Here is a 20,268-nt window from a genome sequence, read left to right as displayed (position 1 = left end):
GAAGCAAGATTAATTTGAGAAATTCGTGCACAGAATGTCACTGTTCTGCTTATACAATGTCGCAAGATTTAATTACTAACAAGTACAGGTGATAAAAAAAAATTAATTTCGTCATCAGTCGGGGCCGTTAATGTGAAAAATTATAAATTACAAGTGAATTCTAATCTACCTCGAATTAGTTCTTGAAAATAGATAGAATTGCTTGCTGATAGACCGCATGTCACCCAGCAAAATGTATACCCATGATGCCGGATTGTCGCCTCTTCTTGCCTTCAGGAGTGCACTTCACACCACCTGATTTTCCCACCTGATTCTCCTTTTCCTCTTCGCTTATGATTTTGGCACGTCGTTTTGTTAAAGGAGTTTTAGCTCTCCTTTTGGATGACTGAAGCTTCACTCCACTTTTCCTCTCATTCCTAAGCCGCCTAACATGGAAACTATTCACATCTGAGTAACAGGTGGACGAACCTTTTGTGTTGTATTTCACCAGATCAACATCTCCATTGTTCACCTGAACCATTACAAATGAAAATGAGTATACAACCGGTCCATGCCAAGGTCCACAGAACTATCCCCACATTTTGGCAATCAATAGAAGGGTAACTTGAAAAAAGACACAAGTGTAAAATCAATATTGGTAGGATGGATTACCAATTGCAGAAGGGCAGAAAACATTCTAGCGACATCATGCTTCTCTTGACCCCCGACTATATCTCCAAAAGACGAGGTACTCGAATGATTTTGTTCCACGAAGAGCTTATCTAGAATTCTTTCACCGTACTTGTGAATATCAAATGGTGGCCGTGCATCCTGACACAGATGATGGCTGTTAAGTCACTAAATGATGTGAAACCTAAAGCCATTGTAAACCATGATATACTCACTTGCTCTTCCAAGTTCTTTTCAATTCTTTGTTTCCATGTAGAAACCCTGCTAGCCAGTTCAGTTTGCTTCTCACTTTCAGAAAGACTAGCTAGAAGAGAATCCTACAAGTACAGGTTTCGACAAGCATGTATAAGATCGCCAAAGTTCCAACAGGCAGTAGCAGTAGATAGTGTGTAGCACTTTCTTGTTAAAATCATTTCACACGAACTTATCTCAGCTTTGGAATAAAAAACTTTCTTCCAGAGAAATATATGTGGTCACCACTTTGGATTCATCAATTGTCACATCAAAGTATTAATTCTTCATTGAACACTACAAAGCTTTGATTGTAAAGAGATCTTTCTCCTGCCTTGGTTTATGACATCAGTAGCTCAAATTTAGCCACACCAAATAGATGAAAAAACGGCTTTTGATTAATGAAAATCCTTCTAAGGAAGTTAACATGCAGTAAATGAAGATTTTTCCACTGAAAGTAGTAGTCAAATGGTGTGTATACATAATGTCAATTTACATATAGTCCTGGACAAGCTTCCCCCAACGGTGTATTAAATTTAATGATATGATAACATCTTTTTGGCTTTAATGAGAACACTGCTGAATTGTGGGAGTAAGTCTATTTTCCAGTTCAATATGTTGATAAATGAGTTCCTGCAAATAATTTAAGCATATTGCTCGAGACTGAGAATTCTCTTGATAAATTTTGAAATGAAAGGTATGGAACAAACATTAAATGCAATATAAATATTTTGTAAATAATTATGAGGACTTGTGTATCAAAAAAACTAAATTGAGAAAATTCTGGAGAACTTCAATTTGAACTAATCTCCTATTCCATACAAAAGGATAATATATTCAGGTTCATGTAATCCCCAAAAAATTATGCAGAACCTAAAGAAATGGAATCAATTCCATAAGCTTATATGTCAGCGCTATCTAATTTACTTGCAAACCAGCACAATGGCGGATATAGTTTTGTATTCTGGAAGATTAGGTCATAGTCAAAGTAATACAAGATCTAGTCATTGGAAAGCCGCAAAGAAAGTGTCACGCCCTGAGCCCGGGACCGCAGCTGCGTGACTGCACAATGGACCCCTATAACAACTACTTCGTATTCGTCATCGTTTTACGAAAATGATTAACCCAAGTTGCTATAGAAGTCCGTTGTAGCTCATTATAAACTCATTTTAAAATTTAAATATTTAAGATGTTGGACAAGGGTATCACAATCACCCCTCCTTCAGAACGCGACGTCCTCGTCGCGGCCTGACCACTCGATCCACCAGCACCGAGAATCTAGAGGTGGCTCCTACAGGTTTAATAGGTGGCTCCAGTCATATAACACTTTGCCCCGCAGGTTCCAGTCATATAACACTTTGCCCAGCAGGTTCAAGAGGTGACTCTCATGCACGTAGCACTTTGACCTGCATATCACTTATTTCCCGGTGTTCCATGCCGGTAACCGAATCTGATATCATTATGTCACGTTCCGAGCCCGGGACCACAACTGCGTGACTGCACAATGGGCTTCTATAACAACTACTTCATATTCGTCATCGTTTTACGAAAATGATTAACCCAAGTTGCTATAGGAATTCATTGTAGCCCATTATAAACTCATTTTAAATTTTTAATTTTTAAGATGTGGGATAAGTGTATAACAGAAAGTGTTAGGTATCTTCGGAAAACTAAGAATGAGATTGTATCACAGAAAGTGTTGGTATCTTTGGAAAACTAAGAATGAGATACTTGAGAAACAAAGAGTTTTTGTTGAGCATGTCAATACTATGCTCTTGATAATTGACCCTTTAACTGAAGATTTACAACCAAGATTGTTTTAACATGTTCTAAAGATGGGTCTTGGTTAATTGAAAACTTATGTCATTGGCACTTCAAGCTCTCTAATGTATTTATGAAATATACTTTAAATTTCTTATTATGTTTCGATCTTGTATGCGTAACTTTCATTAAATTAGCAGAAAAGTCTTCACAAGACATTATTGAGACCATTATCAAAGTATGATTCTTCATGAAAGTTAAATGGCAAAAATTGTAAATGTTAATATATGGAAAGAGGTATACACAAAACAGTATATGACCACAATAACTTACAAATTTATGATAATGAAAGATTATTTTGGACGTATTTATGTGGAGGTATTAATGAAGTTTATTGATTTGAATAGAAGGTTGATTGATGGATGTATCGTGGTAATGCAACACTTATATATATGGCTGGTCCTCTCTCAGTCCCTCTTCCAACAAAACAAGAAAACGGATCTAGATTATGAAATCAAAGAAAGGTTAGGAGACAGAAATTAGCTTTAAGAATTGCTTTATCATCTGATAACTCAGTTATATAATCTCTCTATTTTGTGAGATGGCATGAAAATATTCAATTTCAAGATGAGTTAATAATAAAAATATATTAACTTAATGCGCCATTCATTGGAAAAAGCTAAAGAATCTGTCTTACCAAGTGAGTCCGACAAAGGTCTTCAAGGCTTGTATGAGCATCAGCACCATCATATTCATTTTCCATGCCAAAGTGGTGACCACCAAAATCATGCTGCACATGTTCAGACTTCAAACTAAGTTTGAACATTTCCAGCATTTACATGCATTGAGGGGGTCTAAATGTACGGCCTAACCTTTTCCTGCTGTGATGGGAAATCTTTATTGTTGAAGACACTATCTGACATGCCAATATCTGGTGGCCCAGAATCTGGATCCCCACTATCATATCCAATGTCTTCATTGAGATCTTCAGGATCATAGGAGGAATTGTCCTTTTTCTTGTCCCCGATAACAAGTGACTGGCGCAGCTGCATATATAAATTTGGCATTGAGGAAAAAACTTAGCACACAAGCATAAATACAAAACACCAACCTTTTCATACAATGATGAAGGTTGTGATTCACCGTGCGTCTCTGAGGCATTAAATTTTGCCTCCCATATTTCAGCTAGTTCTGGACCAATAGGGCCGTGAAGTTTCGCAAGAGGGAATTCTGTAGCCACCGAAAGATGTTTCCTAGAACCGACCCTTAGCCTTCTGTTCATTTTCACTGCATTGGAGCACGAAGAGATCGAAAAGTATCACATGCCTACATGGTACATGCAAAACACTTCTTGTAAATCAAAATCACAGAAAAAGAAGTTAAGAAAACCTTTTCTATAAGGTTTAACTATCAAATTCCCTGGTTCATGAGGATCCAAATGTTTCCATGGATCGACATCATTGTCTGAGTCAAACAAATCCTCAGATTCAGAATAGCCGTCTCTAATTCCATCATCGCAAGGAAAATGATAGGCAGTTGAGCCCTTTTGATCGTCATTTGATTGAAACCCGTGGTCAGCACAGAGTGATTGATTAAAATCCTGTTTCTTCCCCACTGACAGCTTTTGGCCAGTTCCTACAGATCTTCTCGATGGCGACTGAAAGCTCTTGCGACCCTTAGAAGTTAGATAGCTGCCTCCATAAAAATTATTGAGCCCTTTGCCACTCTTACAATTGAGAAAATTATCGACAGTAACAGCATCACAGTAATCCAGGAGAATGAAATCCCGGTAAAGATCATTCGTTGCTAACTGCAAGAATAAACACATCACTTTAAGAAAGTGATATGTACAGTCGAAATAACATGACATAAAACTGATATTAATGTACCAGATATGCTTCTAGCTCCCCATCATCACCTACACCATCTAAGCAGTCACCTTCGAGCACTACTAAATTTGCAGGTGGCCTCACAAAAAGACTAGGTGACAAATCTCTAGAGACTGAACTATCTAACAAAATCTTTGTTTCAGCTGAAAAAAAATATATCAATTGACACAATCAAAATTTTAAATTGCCCATAAATTAAGCAGCCTAAAAGATAGTGAAACTACCAACCGGGGATATCATCTAAACCCCAAAATGGATAATCTTCTTCATCTTTTGCAGGATGGGAAGCAGTTTCTTCCTTTTGAGTGGATGTGCTCGCAGATTGATCTTCTTGACTGTAAGAAAATGCACATCAGCGGCATCATACTGTGTTTATTTTTGTCATTTGAAAAAAGGCAACATAGTAGAATTGGTGCACAACCACTATTAACACATCTGATTGAATATTCTACAGAACAATTTGAGTTAGGTGTAAAAGAAAGCAGTAGCCACGGCCCACAGGCATCACAAGTTTTGAACTCGTGATCTTGTTAGCATTTAAATGTCAACAAAAAAAAAAATCATCCCTGATGCTGTCATGCATCAACATCACATGTCTTGTTTGGGAAAGACAAAATGAACAAATGATTCCAGCAGTTGTGCGCCTGTGTATTTGGCTATCAGTATATGAACAATAAAATCATATAAAATCACAACTTTACATTCATATATTATTGAAAGTTAGATTGCACGAGTATATTATGACTCCAAGAACCAATCCGATGGCTTAGAAATAGTGTTGTTTTTTCTCAAGTAAATAATTAAAATGTGTCAATGAACAAGTTCTTTGTGCTTAGCCATTACATCGGCTTCGCACAAAATAAAAGCACTTAAGCAAAACAAATTCATACTATTGCAGGTGTTGAATTCACAAATCTATCCATGTATTGATGCTAAATGATAAATTTTCTAGCCGGTTCACAGGCTTGCAAACCATCAGTCCCCATACAAAACAAAAGTGATACTTATCCATGACAAGTTCAGAAACACAAGCCAGATTTTCTCAGTAATATAAATCCTCAGCTTTCGCATTTAAAAGACAAAAGCCAACAAAAAGCAAACTTGAATAAGCTGTAAGAGTAGAGCATAAATTTAAGAAACCTAGAAATTTAGAGTTAACCTTTTCTGGGAAATAAACTCCAAAGCATGCAGAACCAGGGAATACAGATACTCCACCTTCCTACCGTAAACCTGCGCCGATCCCTGAAGCACCAAAGCAGCTACAAATTCCACGCAAAAACATCAAAATAAGCTCCGAAATAGGGGAAAAAGTTAAATTCTAAGTGAAATGAAGTACAGAGACTTACCTTCAGCAAAATTTACAGAGCTTAGGGAATCCTCGTTGCCCGAAATCTCACCAGAGCAAATTTTCAGCAGATAATCTTCCAAACTCTTGGCTAAATCCACGCTCCAATTAGATTCGAGATCTCGAAGAGGCTGTAATGTTTGGAGAAACTTCGCAGATGAAGATTCAGGATTGTCAAATTCGCTATTCATTTTTGTTAATTACTTCCATGAATCCAGATTCCTTCGCGTAGTGTTGAAGATGGTGCGTGCGTGTATGTGTGTGAGGGAGTCAGAGGGACAGCGACTGAGATTAAAATTTTCGTGGCTTTTCCCGCCTAGATTGGAAGAAAGTAGTAGGGGCCTAACAGAGAAGCCCAATAAGTATTTTTGGTCCAGGAAATCTCCACCGTGGTCTTCGTAATGGGTCAGGCCATTTACGTGTGACTTGTATTAAATTTTTAATACTTTATTAATATATATTTATTAAAATAAATCATGATACCAAAATAATTTACTCTAAAGGTCTTACACTTAATAATATAATATAGATTGTATAGATATATACTAGTAGGTTAAGATGTACATAAAACGACTTTTTCAGTCTTTTAAGTTTTAAATAGATTCATGAAAATAAATAAATTAATTAGTCAAAAATATTTCAACCATCGATTAAGTATCGAGTAAACCGTCTTTTCAATCTTTTAAGTTTTAAGTGAGTTACGATATAAACGAAACTGTAGATAAATAACATATCAAAATTATATGTATATATTCATAACACGAGCTCGTGACCTATTTCCATTCATGAAGATCAATTTTTTATAGGTGGTATATAACATGTTGATATTGTTGTTCCTATTCTCACGTATGCCAAAAATCATTACTAGGTCTTTCAGTTTCAACGCAATTTTAATGTTTTTTAAAAATTCAAGATCAAATGCAGCTGATACTATTGTAAACGGATATCCTTGAAGACTTGTACACCAAGGGCCAGTTTGGTAGGTAATATTAAGATTGGATTGATTATTAATATTTTGTTTGCTTTCATTTTTAGATTTCACATTGACTATTTCATTGACAAGTTTACTGTTTTTGTTGGAGAATAAGTCCATGCACTGAACACCGATTAAAACAATCCGGCTACCCCAAAAAATTTTAATGACCAAAATACCCCTGATTGTACATACCCAACTTGCAAGTGGGTCTTCTTCACGTCATTCTCCAAATTTCTTACGAAGACTGGTGCCCTTGACCACTGTTGAAGAAGTTCGAAATCGAAAGTGGACAACCAAATCCCCATTTCTAACATAGATATGAAGTAATTTCAAGCTCATTCGAAGGTAAATCTGGATAAATTCTAGCTTCGTAGCTATGTGTGATTGTTGATGTTGCAGCTGTTGCGTAACGCCTTTGGCCGTCGATTTAAGAACAATCTATTGTTTTCTGTTTTCGTTTTCTTCTAGAAATGCATTGTAGAAACTGAATATTTTTATGTTTTCGTTTGTTGGGTGTGTTTTTATATTTTGCTGATAATAATTTTTAAAAAAAAAAACTATCAAAAACATGGACCTCGTCTTACAGTGTAGTAGACATTCATTGGCTTTTATTTTTGTGATGTTGTGTAAGAAATATTGTGTTTCGTAACTTCTAGCATTTTTTTGTAATGGTACTGATGAAAATGATATAAAAGAGTTATAATTTTATTAACTATTTTTTCGGAGACTTGTTAATCATGTTTTGGCTTAATCTAACTTTTTTTATTTTTGCTAAGTAAGAGTGCAAAATGGACCGTAGACGTCATAACATTAGAATTTTCCTGCTGCTACACCAATTGATGATCCGTACAATTTTTATGGTATGTCTTTTAACACGGCATCGCTCGAGATTACTCGCTGAACGACGTCGAGAAGCACGTAGAACGTCAGCTTCGTACAGCATGACGGGAAGACTGAATGCACAAATAAACCATTTGAGAAGAATTATTGAAACCGGAGATGTTCAATGTGTGGTGAATTTGAGGATGAACAGAAATTCATTTGCACAACTATGTTACTTGTTAACTCATGTCGGCGGGCTTGATCATTCTAGATATGTTAGGACTGAAGAAAAGGTGGCTATGTTTTTGTCCATTTTGGCGCATCATAAAAAAAACCGTGTGATCGGACATGATTATGTAAGAAGTGGTCAAACAATCAGCAAACATTTCCATGAAGTCTTGGGGTCATTACTGAAGCTCCATCCTATACTGCTGGTGAAACCTTACCCTGTCGATGAAACCTGCACCGACGAGACGTGGAAATGGTTCAAGGTAATATGAACATTTGCTCAATACTAATTACTACAAATTTCATTTATAATTTTGTACTTACAATACCTTTTAGTATACATCTTGATACATATTACTCGTACTTTTGTAACTTATTTTGCAGGGTTGTGTTGGTGCGTTGGATGGTACATATATAAATGTCAATGTGCCTCTTTTAGAGAAGGGAAAGTACAGAACCAGAAAAGGAACCATTGCAGTGAATGTTTTGGGAGTGTGCAACCGAGATATGAACTTCATTTATGCGCTTTGTGGGTGGGAAGGATCGGCAGCCGATGCTCGAGTTCTTCGTGACGCATTATCACGTGATGACGGCCTTAAAGTTGAAAGAGGTTAAAATAGTGTTTAATGTAGTTATCTTATTTCACAGTTCTTTTTTATTGGATTGCTATTGCATTACTTATTTAATTTAATTTTTATTAACAAAATATATTACTTCGATGGTAGGTTGTTACTATTTGTGCGACCATGGATATGCAAACGTCCAGGGCTTCTTGACTCCATATAGAAGAGTACCATACCATAGGGATGCTTGGGGAAATCGCACAAATGCTCTACAGAATTATAAAAAAACTCTTCATTTGGAGACACAGCAAAGCTAGGAACGTGATTGAAAGAGCTTTTGGGCTGCTTAAGAAAAGATGGGCTATTCTGCGAAGTCCTTCTTTCTACCCACTAAAAACTCAAAACAGAATCATAATGGCTTGCATTTTGTTACACAATTTCATCCGATCTCAAATGCCGGATAATCTTGTAGACGAGATTGAAGAGGATACATTAAGCCCAACTCCACAGAATGAGACTTACTTTATTGAGGATTTCAATTCCTCCAATGTATGGGATATGTGGAGAGATAACTTTGCAATGTCGATGTACCACAACTAGGACAAGTGTTTTATGTTATTGTATTTGGATTGCAAACTTGATTTTCGTTGCTAGTTATGTACTATTGATGTTTGACCGAATAATTGTTTTGTGAATTAGGTATTGGATTAACTGTTTTATTGTAAAATATGTTGTCGAATGTGTTTATCCATTTTGCAATTTATTATAGCATATCTCATTCTAACTTGTCACATTACTGTTTAACAGGTTAACATAGCAAACACATTCGAATCCATGGATAGCACAAGTGCGACTTCCAAAGGAAAAAAAACAGACAAGTTGCGGCGTAGTTGGACAGCCCCCGAGGAAGAGGTTCTAATTGTGGCATTGAAAGATATAATAAGCAAAGGATATAAAACGGAGAACGGTTTCCGTAATGGCTATTTACCATTATTGGAATCTTCATTGCGGAATGCTTTCAAAGATTCAGATGTACGTGGCCATCCCCACATAACTTCCAAAATACACGTCTGGAAGAAACATTATGGATGTTTGACATCAATGCTATCAAAAAGTGGTATTGGTTGGAATGACATAGAGAACATGATTGACGCTACAAATGAGGCATGGGATGCGATAGTGAAGGTAATAAATTTAAGTGAAATGTTTAAATTTCATATTTCAAATGTTTACTCTATTACAACGAAGTTATTTCAGGTGGACAATAGTGTTCGAGTTATGCGTTACAAGCGCTGGCCACACTATAAAGATTGGTGCGTAATCTTTGGCTATGATAGGGCAACAGGTGATCGAGTGGAGACTTTTTCAGCGGTTGTTCATGATGTCTTAAATATGACTGAGCATGAACCCATTGACATGGAATTTGGCATGGACGACTTTTACCGCCCACTTGAAGGAGATGGTGAATCAATGTCTGTAGCTCAGACTCTTCCCTCAAACCCAACAGGAGTTTCAAAGGTGAGGTCTAAGAAACGCAAGAAATTAGACAAAGTTGACAACCAAATTGTTGTTGCAATCAATAATTTAGCTGACATCACAAAGGAGACAATGTCAAACCTCATCAAAGAAATGTCATCGGATTCGAAAATTGAAGATGCTATGGATAGTGTGTTGGCCACATTAGGAACCATCCGGGAGTTAAAGTCAGACGACAAAGTGCGTGTTGCGGAGCTACTGGTGGATAACCCCAACAAACTTTCTTTGTTCTTGCGGCTTAATCTTGAAGGAAAGATAAGCTTAATTAATCGACTACTGAATCCATAAGCTCACATGCTATGCGGTACATGAACTTGATGGTTGTGATTTTTTTTGGTAATGGCCTGAACTATTTTGTGTGTGGATCTTCCCACTTTTGAATCATGATGTATTGGGTACCATATTTAGGCACAATATTATAATACATGTGCTTAAACTTGAGATGTAATTCAGAAACGGAGTTAGATGATGGGTATGCATCGATGTTGCTGGGGTATGGACAGTGTTGGTGTATGGACATTTGCTGGTGCTACTGGTTTCACCTGATATGTTCATATCATGGGCAAATTTTTTTTCGGTTTTGTGGTTTTTCTCAGGTTTCCTCCTGTCCGTACATTCATATATGAATGTTCAGATACAAACTGACTGTGTTTTAATAGTATCACTTCAACTTATGCCAAAATGCACTAGGATGAGTAATTGTGGAGATTTTTAATGCTTCTGATTCTCATAACAACTTTGAAGAGCGTAAGAAATTATAAATAATATAAGTACGAGGGTAAAAATAGACAAGTTTGTGAATGAAATAATTCAAACGATATTGGAGTCTTGCCTCTTTAAACAAGTAAAACCAGATCGATGCTGCTCCAAGTCTGGCATCTCATGACTAGTTTTTTTGGCAGCTCGCAAATGATGAAGAATACATTCATGGGCAATGCACTGGAATTATTGGGGAGATTTTAATTAGCCACTGAACCAGCCATTTACGTTGCTTTTCTGAAGTAAACAACGACCAACATAAGATATCACTCTATTGCTATCCTCAAATTACAGTCCCAAGTTGACAGAATAATTTTTTTTAAACGCCAGTGGCCAAAACTAAATTCAGTCATAAGTTACCAGCATCTACATTACTTATACAAACACCAAAATTAGTCATACGAACACCAAAATTTGGTGAATTAATTATACAAACACCAGCATGTACGTTAGTAAATCCAGTCATTAGTTATACATCCACAATTACAGTGTCGTCCTTCTCCACATGTTGCAACATCCAAAAACAAAAGCTGATACAAACACCACAACGACATACGTCTACCGAACCAGACACCACTACCGAGTAAACCAAAATATCGATGCATACATGAGATGGTACATTTGTCAAGAGCAAAAGAGTAGCATACTTATGATATACTTGTACGAAGTTTCATGTCGAACGAGCTGAGTAATCCGAGCTACTGAGTAGTACATATCCATCAGTTTCAGTCTGCCGTAAGGTTCTCTTGGAAGGACGACCAGTGGGATTATTGTTCGAACGTTTGTTGCATGCTTTGAAAGGTAGCATGTTAGTTTTGAAGTAGTCATCCACTAACTTCTTGCAGGGATTGTTGTTGGCAGTGCTCACTTTTGGTACATTCGGAACTTTGCTTGAAATAGGCTGCACTTCCTTGTACACAGCAGCATATGGTCCTTGTTCATTCACTTGTTCATCGTCCGAGATGATAATCACATCCACTTTGTACTTGCTAGTTACACTTACTTCAGAGGAAGCTTTGTAGTTGACAGACATTTTGGGTGTGTTCTGCAGAATAAGAAAAAGTTGAGCAAATAAACCGGGCTTCTATTTGTGCTGTGACCCATGAATGTGTGAGTATTTAAGTAACACAAACACATTAATCATAGTTGACCAACCCAAGAGTAAATGCTTGTCATTCAAAAGAGATAGAGGATCATATTGATTTGATATCCCACCAAGTGTACACAGTGTTCATGACAATTAATATGTTCAGGCTGCTTACCTTATATAACAATTACTAAACCACCTCCGAAAATGTAGACTCCTCAACCAAGCACCGTTGAAGAGATAAACTTGTCACATAGTCGATATAAATCTCCAGCATGTATAATATTTTGCATTAAATGAACAATGATGTCAACCGGAAGAACAGTAAAATCATATTTGAAATGAGATTACTTACCCTTCACTGCTTTGTACTGCTCACTGCTACACGTATTCACTTCTGTTGTATATGTGAGTGGCATAATACAGGTGCTTAGATTCTCGAACAAAAAACTCAACAGAAATGAAAAATCAGACAATTGTTCATAATTAAGTACAGAACCATGAACAAAGCCAATTAAATAAGTCAACATAAAACTTGTTGGTAGAACTTGCATACAACACATATGTTTGATATTTGAAAAGTTATGCAAGTACATGTCATAGAGTTGGACAAAACAATTTTAAGACACCGGTACATAGACAAAATGCAATAGATCAGAATCTCAAGAGAAGGAATGTAATGAGGACGAAAAGAACGATGATCAATGCACATGTGAACCCAAAACAAAAGCACACATGATCACGTGAATACGGTCTGCTCTTCATCCCATGATTCGGTATCTCATATCTTGTACTTGACATGCCACGGTCCATTTCATAATACCGGTTGCTGGCATGTGGATTAGCTTCTTTCGGACGACGAGCATATGGACCCGAGGACGAGTTCGTGGACTCTTTCTTACAAAACATTGGGGTACTAGTATGACACGATTGATCTTCCAAATTAGTTGCGTGATTTTCATATTTGTACGACTGCTCCTGGGTGGGTGTTACATTCTGACTATGGTACTCAAGATACCAACAAAAACTTCTCCGATGTTTGAGACTCGCAGGACATATATAGTAATAGTGACCAGGACGAGTCGAGTAATCCCCAGCTTTCCGTAATATCATTTCCCTGTTTCCACAATTGCACTGTGGTGATGTCTTCAGTTCCATGATACCTACAAATCAGTACCTCAGATTTGAAACCCTTGTACACAGATTCACAACGCCTATACCAGTTGGCTGAGTAATTCAAGTTATGTATTTGTACATCTTGTTGTAAAGTATGTTTCAACAAATTACTTGATGTCGGCAACAGAGAAGTTAAAAATTAATATTCAAAACACATTCTTTTAGCTCTTTTCTTAATAGCATTCAAATACTACAAATGTTGATGACTGAGAAATTAATGCGAATAACAAGATGCAAAAACTTATTTTAAGAAACAATAACAAGATGCAAAACTAAAAAATTTTAAGAAACACATACATAAAAAATTGCTTCCGTTGCGACTAAATTATTCAAATTACTTTCTGTTAAACTCGGAAGTACAAGATTACTTGAATAAGAAATTCGAAAATTACTCAAAATAAACTTGTTCTCGCAGATAAATCTTGCTTTCTATCAATGGATCGAACGACGTTTGTAGAAATAGTGTCAAATCTCACATGTAAAAGAAAAAAATTTAACTCACATGCTCCAGCTTTCTGTTGCCTCTTCGGTTCAGATCTTTCACGGATCTGAACTCATCGGCCAATCTTCACGGACGAACGAAAGGGAGAGAGTTTCCAATTGCCGTGTGATTTTCCGAAGAAAAGGCCGTAGGTTTGGGGAGGATAAACGATATTGGGAAAGAAAATAAATATTAAGATGAAGGGTATTTTGGTCATTAGTATATGTATCATGAATTTATATATCTTGTTAATTTCACACCACACATGATATTACGTATCTCTCAAATTAAATATCTTATCATATCAAACGTTTATCAATCAAATTATTAATCATTCAATTATCACATCCTACAAACCAAGTGAACCCCAAGAAAACATAGGATGTGTTCCTGCATGTTGTGTGTCGGTGCACTTCATAATCTATTTTTAGAAATAAATATAGTGATTAACTTTTAGTTTGCGGTTGAGAATTTTATGATTTTAATTTGATAAAGTATTTGATGAAGGTTTGAAATGACTTTATCGCAATAACTCAAAAAATAACTATTCGAAATTTGAAATGCTGGATTTGTCCAATTCAAGAATAGGAGACTAGGTCTCTTGTGAGACGGTCTCACGAATCTTTATCTGTGAAACGTGTTAACCCTACCGATATTCACAATAAAAAGTAATACTCTTCACATATAAAGTAATATTTTTTCATGAATAACCCAAATAGAGACTCATCTCACAAAATACGACCCGTAAAACCGTCTCATACAAGTTTTTATCCCAATTCAATTGATTTGTTATAACTGATTTAAAATTCATATATTCGAATCTATTGATTCAAACGCAATCTTAAATTAACATTGATATATCTTTTCATGTAGTTTTTTTTTTTTAAAATAAAAAAATAATAGGTTCTCTTCTAGATGGTACGTCTTGCTTGGTGATGCTATTGCTTCGGCGGCCATATATTTCCAAAGACGCGGTCAAACTTCATAAATAACCATTGCATTTTGACGTATCAAACTTGATTTGATGGTGCAAAGTTCAATTTTAATAATTTTAAAATGGTTGACTTGCCAAACTTGTCCACTACATATACAACAAAGAGAGTCGTAGCCTCGTAGGGTATTATAATTTTTAATAGTTGCGGTTTAATTAATTAATACTAATATTGACAATATTGTATTATTAATTAAGTAAAATATTGTAGTAATTATTGGTTTTAGTCTCCTTAATATACTAGTTTTTTTTTTTCCAAATATCTTTCTTACCATACATTCCTTTTTACGAGAAACCGAAATATAACAATAACTCAAGTACATCGGGAAAAAAATGTTCTAAAATAAATAAAAATAAACAAAATCATAAAAATAAAACATAATATTATATATATTATTTCGCGTACCATGTGATTACTACTTATAACATATGCTTCTATATCAAGTAAGAGATTATTCGGATTGTCACACTTGGATTTTGTGGTCTTGGTAATATAGATTGCAAAATTTATATTAATAAGTGTTGATTAAAAAAAATGAAATAAGATAAATACAAGAAAAATAAAATAATCCAAAGAGAAGCAGTCAAAGAGGGCACACTTCATTAATAAAAAAAAAATTAGTATTTTAATTTTGCCGACAAAGTCCTCAGCAGGTATGAAACCTCGTAGATACCGTACAAATTCTACATGTAAGAAATTTTAAAGTCAGCTGAGAATTCTAACATACTAAGATATTATCTCTATCTATGTTAAGTGGAGGGGCGCAGACCCACATATTGTTTTTGTGTTTTTTTCTTCCTTTTTTTTTTGTGTTTTTTCCTTGAGTATTTACAAAACACAACTTAGTTACAATTATTATATCATATTTATTTCAACATAAATCAGATTGATTTAAAAATATATATGTAAACACGGTGGGGCAAGCACATTCGAACCATAGAATGCAATCCAAACATGATTGTGTGTCAACAAAGTATTTTCAGAATTATATGACAGAGTATATAAAATTATATTTTATCATAGAATGGTTGTTAACTTACGAATACTATCCAAAAATTTATCACGGAGATATTTATTTTATCTGAAAAATTATCACGGAAATTTTCAATTACTAAAAAATATAATCATTTTACAATTATCTTAAAAGGTCATTCTATTATTTTAATACCAAAAAATCTAAATATTGAAATATATTATTTCCATTCCTTTAATAACATCTTATCATTATTAAACAAAGAAATCGTCCAAATGTCTGAATCAGAATATTCAATGCATATTTATCCAATTTAGAAACAAAATCATTCACACTGGACCAGGTACGACACCCAAAAAAAATCAGAAAAATTGATAAATTAATAATCTCTATTATAATATTTTTACCGGGTCTCAATTTGGGCAAGTTAGATAATTAACAAGTCAATAAACTTTTGGAAAATTATGCATCCGTTAATATTTTAAATTATCAATAATATTTTAAATATTCAGTCATAACTAAGATAATTTAATAAAATATGATTATATTTTTTTCGTTTTATTGAAAATTTAATTTTTATAAGTTAATTTCTATGGTTGTTAGTCTACTATTGTTTGTTTGTACGATTAATTTTATTTAATTAGTCAATATATTAAATATTATTGTAAATTATTGAAAATAATGAATATCACTTACTTATTTTTTAAATATATATATATATATATATAATAAATTTTATTTTTATATTTATTCAAATAATATGATATAAATATAAGTGAAATACAAAGTTTTTTTTTTTTGTAATTAAAATTATGTTTGATAATCGAACAGGTATTTTTTAAAATAATAAATTATTAATTTATCGATTGATTAATATATTTTTAAATTTATCAATACTATTAATTTATATAAGTTTTACTGTATAACTTATTATCTTTCTAAAAAAAAATTGTCATAAATTAAAATTTAAATAATTATAATTGGATGAATAAATGTACGAGGTTATAAATGAGATCATATGGGAAACTAAATTCCAAATATATTTTTTCAATGTAAGATTTTTTGTGAGATGAGTCAATCGTATTATTTACAATTAAAAATAATAATATTTTGACATAAAAAATAATATTTTTTATGAGTGACATAGATAAAATATTCATATCATAAAATTGACATGTGAGATCGACTCACGATAATTTTTATGTAGTTTCAACTCATTTGGTTACACTGTCTATGGCAACACAGTGTGACTGTGTGTTCTATTATTACACGAGATATACATACTTGGTCTAAAACTTACTACGTGACATATAATTTTTAAAAATAAATAAAAAATATAAGAATATCTTTATCCAATAACAACATATTATCAGCTACATTCCAATTCTAATAATACAATAATTGATATTTTCCTTTTGAGAAATAGTGTTAATCCATGTAAGGAAACTTCGGATCCCCCCTAATAAATTAGTCCAATTAACCAAATATAAAACCAAAAAATTCAAATTTTAACATATTTACATACCGGTAAGATATTAAAAATCTATGATATATTCTATGACAATAAATATACATACGTGTTTTGTTGAAATTGAGATTATTCAAACCCCAATCTGCATATATTTAATGTCTTAATTCTACAAATTCACAATTCACAGAGGCATTCTGCTACCACAATCAACAATGGAGAAAACTCCATTTCCCTTAATTGTCCTCTTCTTGTTTCTCAATTTTGTTGCATTTTCAACTGCAGATTCTGTTTATGATATGTTTGTTAAGTGCTTTTCGGAAAACAAAATCCCAGATTCGGAAATCTCCAGAATAATATACAGCCCCACCAATCCATCGTTCACAAATATTCTTGAGGATTATGTCAGAAACCGCCGATTTAATGTCTCAACCACCCCGAAACCCAATATAATCGTCACTCCAACGACCGAATTACACGTCAGTGCCGCCGTTTTGTGCTCCAAGAAACTGGCCATCCAACTTAAGATCCGGAGTGGTGGCCATGATTATGAGGGTCTTTCGTACGTGTCGACTCAAGATACGTTCGTGATTCTCGACATGTTCAGTTTCAGGACGATTGACGTCAACATCGCGGATGAAACCGCGTGGGTTCAATCCGGTGCGCAGCTTGGGGAACTGTATTACAGGATCTGGGAAAAGAGCAAAGTCCACGCTTTCCCTGCCGGAATTTGCCCCACTGTGGGCGCCGGAGGGCACATCAGTGGCGCGGGATACGGAAACTTGCTGAGGAAATACGGCCTTACGGTTGATCACGTGATCGACGCAAAAATAGTCGATGCCAATGGCAGAGTTCTGGACAGAGCATCCATGGGGGAGGATCTTTTCTGGGCAATCCGTGGCGGCGGAGGCGCCAGTTTTGGAGTTATCTTGGAGTACAAAGATAAAACTAGTTCCTGTTCCGCCGGTTGTCACCGTTTTCAGGTTGGAAAGATTCCAGAACGGCACTGCAGCAGACTCTGTTTTTCAATACCAACAAATTGTAGAAAAGATGGACAACGATCTCTTCATCAGAGTGCTGCTACAGCCAATTACCAGGAACAAAGTGAGAAGCGTTCGAGCAACGTTTATCGGGATGTTCTTGGGGAATTCAGCCCGATTAGTATCGATCACGGATTCTCAGTTCCCTGTATTGGAGTTGAAACAATCCGATTGTAAGGAAATGTCCTGGATCGATTCAGTCCTATTCTGGACCAATTTCGACAATACCACAGCCCCCAGTGCGTTACTCAGCAGAGTCCCTGACTCGGTCAATTTCCTAAAACGTAAATCAGATTACGTGAAAACCCCGATTTCCAAATCCGGGCTCCAAACCATTTTCAAGAAAATGGTGGACATCGGCAAAGTCGGCCTGGTTTTCAACTCCTACGGCGGAAGAATGAGCGAAATCCCTGAATCAGACACCCCTTTTCCACACCGAGCAGGAAACTTATTCAAAATCCAATATTCGGTGAGCTGGGACGAAGAAGGTGAAGCGGCAGACAAGAACTACATCGGTCAAATCAGGCAACTGTACAGTTTCATGAAACCATATGTATCCAGTAATCCCCGAGAAGCTTACCTGAACTACAGAGACTTGGACATCGGCACCACCGACAACGGTAAAAACAGCTACACCGACGGAAAAGTATACGGGGTGAAATATTTCAAGACAAACTTCGACAGATTGGTGAAAATCAAGACTCAGGTGGACCCGGACAACGTTTTCAGAAACGAACAGAGCATACCTACGCTGGCCGTTAGAGGAAGAAAATCAAAAGGCTGAGTGAGTGGCTTCGTGTATATTGGTTGATCGTTAGTTTAGTACACTTGTGGGGTCAGGCTCAGCTTTGGCTTGGATTGATGATTATTGCAAAATTTATTTAGACATATTTTTACATGAAGTCATCGGATGTCGCACTCAACTAAATATATCCATTGAATATGTGGCATATAATAGATTCGCGTTTTTTTATTTCTGCCTGCGCACGCGCTTAGTCGAAGTTGAATTTGTAACGACTGTCTCCTGAGTTAATTTTGTGAAACAGATCTTCTATTTATGTCATTCATGAAAAATATTATTTTTATACAAAAAATATAATTTTAATTATAAATATGAAAATGATTACTCCGTTTTACAAATAAAAATACGTGAGAACATCTCACATAAATTTATTAGTGCGTATTGAAATGATTATTTTACTGTAATAATCATATTTTGAAAAGATTATCGTATAATTTGTTACTTTAAGTATACGAGGGCATGTGATGTGACACATCTTTGAATATTTATTTAAGCAAAATATTTTTTAGTGCATCTGAATATAACATTAAAATGTTTCGAACTCGAAACTCAATGGTAGGAAATAATTTCATGATTTTGAACACACAAAGGAAAATGTTGTGCCAACCGATTGAGGATGGGGGATTAAGATCAGAGAAATTGGAAGCGTGGAATAAAGTGTTCTTAGAAAAAACATTGTGGAAGATACATACGAAGAAAGAGAGCATGTGGATTAAATGGATAAATCAAATTTATAGTAGGTTTGAGAATGTTTGATATTGGGAGTGGCACAAGGAAAAATCTCCTCTAATCAAGCGTCTAATTTGCATTCGGGACGAGGTGGTTGAGAAATAAGGTTCGGTTGATGCTGCTATTAATACACTACACCAATGGTTCGGTGGTAATGGCGGGATAGTTGATGCTCACAGATTCTTCATTGGGAGTGTGGGGTTGTGGACACGGAAACTTTTCTAGCAAAATCATGCATACTACCTAAACATCGATTCGCATTATGGATGTTTGCACACGGTAGTTTCTAACTCGAAATAGACTTGATTTTGTTGACGAAAAGAAATATGTGTTGTGTAACGCTGCTGTTGAAAACGTGGCCCATTTTTTCTTCTTGTGCCCGATTTCTGAGCTGATTTGGAATGGAATTAGACAATGGTTTGGCATGAAAAAAATTAGGGGCTCAAAAGCTGCGGTCCTCAATCATTCGGAGGTGTATATTGAGGCAGCTCCACGCTGGCAAATATGAGATGTTCAGTCCTTGCAACGACATTTTATCATGTTTGGAATGCAAAAAACATTATCATGTTTGAAAAGAAGAAGCCGAATATTGATGCAAAATTTAAGAAGATCAAGATTATTATACTGCGTTGTTTTCCAGGTTCTATTGTTGTATCTTTATTTTCGTTTTAACTATTTCGTTTAATTAGAACCGATTAGCTGAGTTGTGTTATCTTCTCAGAATGTCAAGTATAATTGTAT

General features: G+C 35.2%; 2 protein-coding genes and 2 pseudogenes across 2 annotated transcripts; 3 read left to right on the top strand and 1 right to left on the bottom strand.

Moving 5' to 3' along the window:
- Nucleotides 1-26: 26 nt before the first annotated feature.
- On the bottom strand, nucleotides 27-6,207 carry LOC142534682 (condensin-2 complex subunit H2-like). Its single transcript, XM_075641519.1, has 11 exons — nucleotides 5,897-6,207; nucleotides 5,710-5,809; nucleotides 4,779-4,885; nucleotides 4,551-4,693; nucleotides 4,051-4,471; nucleotides 3,773-3,948; nucleotides 3,534-3,707; nucleotides 3,359-3,451; nucleotides 885-986; nucleotides 652-810; nucleotides 27-511 (listed from the first exon to the last, which is right to left on the bottom strand). The coding sequence occupies exons 1-11, from the start codon at nucleotides 6,084-6,086 to the stop codon at nucleotides 221-223; spliced, it is 1,956 nt and encodes a 651-aa protein (XP_075497634.1). The 5' UTR covers nucleotides 6,087-6,207; the 3' UTR covers nucleotides 27-220.
- A 1,426-nt stretch (nucleotides 6,208-7,633) lies between these two features.
- LOC142538008 (uncharacterized) lies at nucleotides 7,634-9,184 on the top strand (annotated as a pseudogene).
- Nucleotides 9,185-9,191: 7 nt separating this feature from the next.
- On the top strand, nucleotides 9,192-10,345 carry LOC142538009 (uncharacterized). The gene is made up of 2 exons (XM_075643456.1): nucleotides 9,192-9,669; nucleotides 9,742-10,345. The coding sequence occupies exons 1-2, from the start codon at nucleotides 9,319-9,321 to the stop codon at nucleotides 10,306-10,308; spliced, it is 918 nt and encodes a 305-aa protein (XP_075499571.1). The 5' UTR covers nucleotides 9,192-9,318; the 3' UTR covers nucleotides 10,309-10,345.
- Nucleotides 10,346-17,045: 6,700 nt separating this feature from the next.
- Nucleotides 17,046-19,013, top strand: LOC142534667 (berberine bridge enzyme-like 21; annotated as a pseudogene).
- The last annotated feature ends 1,255 nt before the right edge of the window (nucleotides 19,014-20,268 follow it).

This window comes from Primulina tabacum, chromosome 2, assembly GCF_025594145.1.
Source record: "Primulina tabacum isolate GXHZ01 chromosome 2, ASM2559414v2, whole genome shotgun sequence".
NCBI classification, from domain to species: Eukaryota; Viridiplantae; Streptophyta; class Magnoliopsida; order Lamiales; family Gesneriaceae; genus Primulina; species Primulina tabacum.
The sequence above is the reverse complement of the archived record's forward strand: the minus strand, read 5'-3'. Positions and strand labels throughout refer to the sequence as shown.

Excerpts from the sequence above, each read along its gene's own strand:
- LOC142538009 (XM_075643456.1), top strand. The coding sequence starts at position 9,319 with ATGGATAGCACAAGTGCGACTTCCAAAGGAAAAAAAACAGACAAGTTG. Across the intron at positions 9,670-9,741 it reads CATGGGATGCGATAGTGAAG|GTGGACAATAGTGTTCGAGT; the intron begins GTAATAAATTTA and ends AAGTTATTTCAG.
- LOC142534682 (XM_075641519.1), bottom strand. The coding sequence starts at position 6,086 with ATGAATAGCGAATTTGACAATCCTGAATCTTCATCTGCGAAGTTTCTC. Across the intron at positions 5,810-5,896 it reads CTCTGTAAATTTTGCTGAAG|CTGCTTTGGTGCTTCAGGGA; the intron begins GTAAGTCTCTGT and ends TGGAATTTGTAG. Across the intron at positions 3,949-4,050 it reads AGTTAAACCTTATAGAAAAG|TGAAAATGAACAGAAGGCTA; the intron begins GTTTTCTTAACT and ends GCTCCAATGCAG.